Source organism: Trachinotus anak, unplaced genomic scaffold (genome assembly GCF_046630095.1).
Source record: "Trachinotus anak isolate AG129_WGS33_773 ecotype Australia unplaced genomic scaffold, CSIRO_AGI_Tana_v1 ptg000014l, whole genome shotgun sequence".
Classification (NCBI taxonomy): Eukaryota; Metazoa; Chordata; class Actinopteri; order Carangiformes; family Carangidae; genus Trachinotus; species Trachinotus anak.
The window spans coordinates 7460566-7464827 of record NW_027273865.1 but is presented as its reverse complement, the minus strand read 5'-3'; the positions used below and the strand labels follow the sequence as shown (position 1 = coordinate 7464827).

The 4262-nt window shown below is 40.0% G+C and overlaps 1 protein-coding gene across 1 annotated transcript; it reads left to right on the top strand.

Moving 5' to 3' along the window:
* Positions 1 to 539: 539 nt before the first annotated feature.
* guca1c (guanylate cyclase activator 1C) lies at positions 540 to 3544 on the top strand. Its single transcript, XM_071496598.1, has 4 exons — positions 540 to 840; positions 1399 to 1548; positions 2100 to 2187; positions 2480 to 3544. Exons 1-4 carry the CDS (start codon positions 646 to 648, stop codon positions 2614 to 2616), a joined length of 570 nt encoding a protein of 189 aa, XP_071352699.1. The 5' UTR covers positions 540 to 645; the 3' UTR covers positions 2617 to 3544.
* Positions 3545 to 4262: the final 718 nt, after the last annotated feature.

Sequence of the window (4262 nt, the reverse complement as noted above, 5' to 3'; positions counted from 1 at the left end):
TTTGGGTAATTCCTGAAGAATCCCAGAGGTGTGTGATAACCTTTGTGAGTGGGCACACAGCTATGTGGGCAAACTTAGATGATTTATTTGCATGCAGAAACAAATCCGATCATGGAGCTGGGAGTAAAAATATGTATTAGTTGTGAAAATTAAGGTTAAATATGAAGGTTAAAGGGCAATATAAAAGCTGTAAAAACAAAAAAAATTATAAAGCAAATTATTTCTGGAATAGATATATGGAATTAAAAAGTATATATAAATAATAAATTCAACTTTTTCCACCAGTTCAATAGTAGATATGGACCATCAGGGCAAAGATCATGAATTAAACTTGTTATTTCTCAAAGATGCAAGAATTCACACCTGAGGGAACTTCCTCTGTTGAGTATTACAGTCCCAACCTCTCGTCACTCAAAGAGCATGCAATGTACTGAGTTTCTAGGAAGACCTCTGCAGTTATCCTATTAAGGGGTTATGTCTCCTTTTGGCCGTCCCAAGACTTAAAGATTAAGGCAGTTATTGTATGAGGCTTCAGCCGGACCTCAGTGCTGCCAGTACTCTGCACGAATCCTGTCCTCTCTCACATCAGCCTCTCCACCAGCTCTCTGCGGGATTCTGGACAAGAGTCAAACGTCCGGAGGAGTAATGGGTTCCCACTGCTCAAACCTGGATGATATCCTGGAGGAAGACATGCACCACTGGTACACCAAATTCATGAAGGAGTCGCCCTCAGGGCTCATCACACTCTTTGAGCTGAAAACAATGCTTGAAATGAACGGTATGACAGAGGAGGCCAGCAGCTATGTGGACCAGGTCTTTCTCACCTTTGACATGGATGGGGTAAGAAAATACCTGAGATATTTCTTCTTCTCTGCCCAGGAAAAATGGATTGATCTGTCAAAGAATGTCAAAGATTTGTCAGAACTGAAGCAACAGTGAATTTCTGTTGCATGGACCTTGTTGAAGAAAACAGATCAATGCTTTAATAAAATAGGAGTATTGCTCCTATTTTGTCTCTGTCTCAAATGCTTGAGTGCTTGAGTGTGTATTTGAGTGCAACATTTTAAAAGGAGTGATCAGAGATTACAGAGATTTCTGACATTGTAAGAGGGATAAACCGAGGTTAAACTCTACTCTGTGAGTCCCGGACTCCTTCATAAAGCTTAGGCCAAAAGGTCACACATGTACATGTAAATTAGAGGTAGAGGATTTACAATACCTATAAAAACCTGCAATAATTTCCTCAGAATTACATTACCCCTGCAGCACTTGCAGAGAATGACAATATGCTAAATAATAAAATTGAAATACGAAATTATTTTTGATGTTGCAGTACAAGCATGAGGATATACAGTAAAGTCGTTTCCCTAACTTTATCTGTTATGTGTTCTTTTGCAGGACGGCTACATAGACTTTGTGGAATACATTGCAGCAATAAGTCTATTACTGAAAGGAGAAATAAATCAGAAACTTAAGTGGTACTTCAAGCTGTTTGATCAAGATGGAAATGGGAAAATTGACAAGGAGGAACTGGAGACTATATTTAAGGTAGTGTATATTTTCTTTTTCAGTGTTTTCTAAGTAAGTTTCACAGATAGGAACTCGGCCGCTCACAGTTCCCTGAATCGTAAAGCTTTGCTGCTACTGTGAAAGAGTAGAAATTGGTTTAACTGGCCATGAACTAGACATGACACATAATCCAGGGGGGCTTCTTATCCAGCCCCATGTCTAAATATGGCCTTGTCTGTAACCTAATTCACTGTCCAAAGATCAGTAATCACCTTACAAATTACTTGACACCTTTTCTCCTTGTCACAATTACATCAACAACATTTCACCAGTCAAGTCAGATCATGGCCTATTTACTGTGGAATAATCTTCAATCTGCAATGTAGTTCAAGCTGCATGCTATGGTTGCAGTGTCAGTAGTAGTTACTGTAGTATCAGTGGCAGGTGTAGTCGGACCAATATTACAACATGTTGTTAAGTCTCCTGTTTAGTTCCACTATTAAGCAGCTGAATTGAAGCACTTTATCAAGTTTTAGGCCTTTTTTTGTATCCGTGCAACTAACAATTAACTGTGTAAACTCTCCTATCAGGCAATTCAAGATATCACCAGGACTTACGACGTCCCCCCAGAGGAGATTGTGACGCTTATATATGAGAAAATTGATGTCAATGGAGAAGGTAACAAATATAATATTATCAGTCCATACTATAACGATTTATCAGCTCTCAGCACAGTGTATCACCAAAAACATTTTGGTAACAGATTTAAACACCATGACAATCATGAAGTAATGTCCAGAGGATCCGGGTTTTCAAACAGAAATATTGCATAAATAGGAAAGAATCAATCAAACAATCAAAGTGATCATTGTGTGATTTCATAATCCATAAGTTTCCCCATTTAGTATTCTAAAGAAACTATAATGCTTGAGATGTTGTTTATCTTTGCTGCTGTATTTTCTGTCTTCAGGTGAGCTGACACTGGAGGAGTTCATCAGTGGAGCGAGGGAGCATCCTGACATCATGGATATGCTCACCAAGATGATGGATCTTACCCATGTCCTGGAAATCATTATCAAAGGTCAACGGAAGAACGCTGTGAACTGAACTGATAATCAACAAGCTGGACTATGTGGCAAATCAAGATTGTTTTTTGGTGGATTTTCAGATGACAGCAGTGTTGAGGAAAGAGTGTATGTGCTTGATGAAGAGCCATGACCCATCTCAGACCGCACAGAATGAAATGAACAGTACCACGAGGATTTGATCTTTCTGTAAGTTGCCCAAGGGGTGAAGGAAAATTTCCTTCTGCTTGCGCTCTCACATTTCTTGTACGATGGCCCTTCAGTTTTGTCAAGGTTTAAAACACTGTAACAGATAATGTGTTTGCAGAGTGTCAGTGAAGACAGGCCCATCTGCTGTCAGGTTCTCCTCACGCTCCAAGTAGATGGTGCAAAGTAAGGTGGATAAATCACTTTGATTTATGTCATTGAGAGTTTACTGAGCTGGGAAAGCTGTATGGGGTTCTTGGTTTGCAGAACTGCCAGGCACAAAGTGAAAAGCCGAGTGGGTTGCTTCAGTCCAATATGTCTTGGACAGCTTTGGAATTATTTTTTATTAATATCTGAAAAGATTCATAATTGAACATACTGAGTTAATATTTTAATTCAGATTAGTCCCATTGAATTTTTGATGACACTTTTTTTGGGAAGCACTATGGTCACCTCCTATACCAGTCAATGACGTAATTATTGTATGTGGGTGTTACGATATTAAGACTTTGTTAATATCTAAAACAGTGACTGAAATTGTTTTTCATTGTCGTGTGTCGTTGCCCCTCAAAGATCTGCATGTAAACTACACTATTGGATGTATAAAAACTGGATAGTAACTGAGTATAGATAAGTGAATGTAAATATATCTGTCATCATGTAGATGATATGTAATGTTTCACAATATTTTGCTGCAACTGAGGTTACATTGTTGCCTTAAAAAATGAATACAATGATTTTATATAAAAGAGTTGGAACCCACATTGCAACCACACTGGAATATTTTTCTTTGAATGTATGGCTTAACTTTTTCTCTGCTAAACACAATTTACTACACTGTTATGTATAACACAAGCTGAGAGTCACGCAGAGACAGTGGGGTCATCTGGTGGGAACAACAGGTATAGTTGGCTGTCGTCTGCATAGCAGTGACATGAGAAGCTATTGGAGCAGATAACTGGACCCTAGGAGATGGTGTATATTGCCAGGACAAGGGGTCCCAGTGCCGATCCTTTGGGCACCCCTGTAGGGGAGGGGATAGGATAAGGACATTTGTCCTTGCCATGACACACTGAAGGAGCACCCAGTCAGATAGGATTCAGACTAGGATTCAAACTTTACCTGAGATGCCTATGTTGGACAGATAGCAGGATGCAGTTGTTCACTATATCAAAATGCTGCTGATAGGTCCAGCAAGATAAGAACCAAGGACTGAGCTACAGCTCTACCTGCCCTTAGGGCCTCTGCCGCAGACAACCGAGGACTAGTACATGCTACACATTTTGAAGCTTTGCACTCAGGTAGAGAGGTGAATGGGGGAGGTGGTGAGCTATTGACCGGAGAAGACAGAAAAGGGCATGAGAGAGATGTGGAGAGTGGTGTGGCCTTAACCAGGGGAGACTATTTGACTCTTAGAGGTTTAGAGAATTGACAGCTGATGGCCACCACCTTTACAGTAAAGATGGGGGCAAGCATATCAGC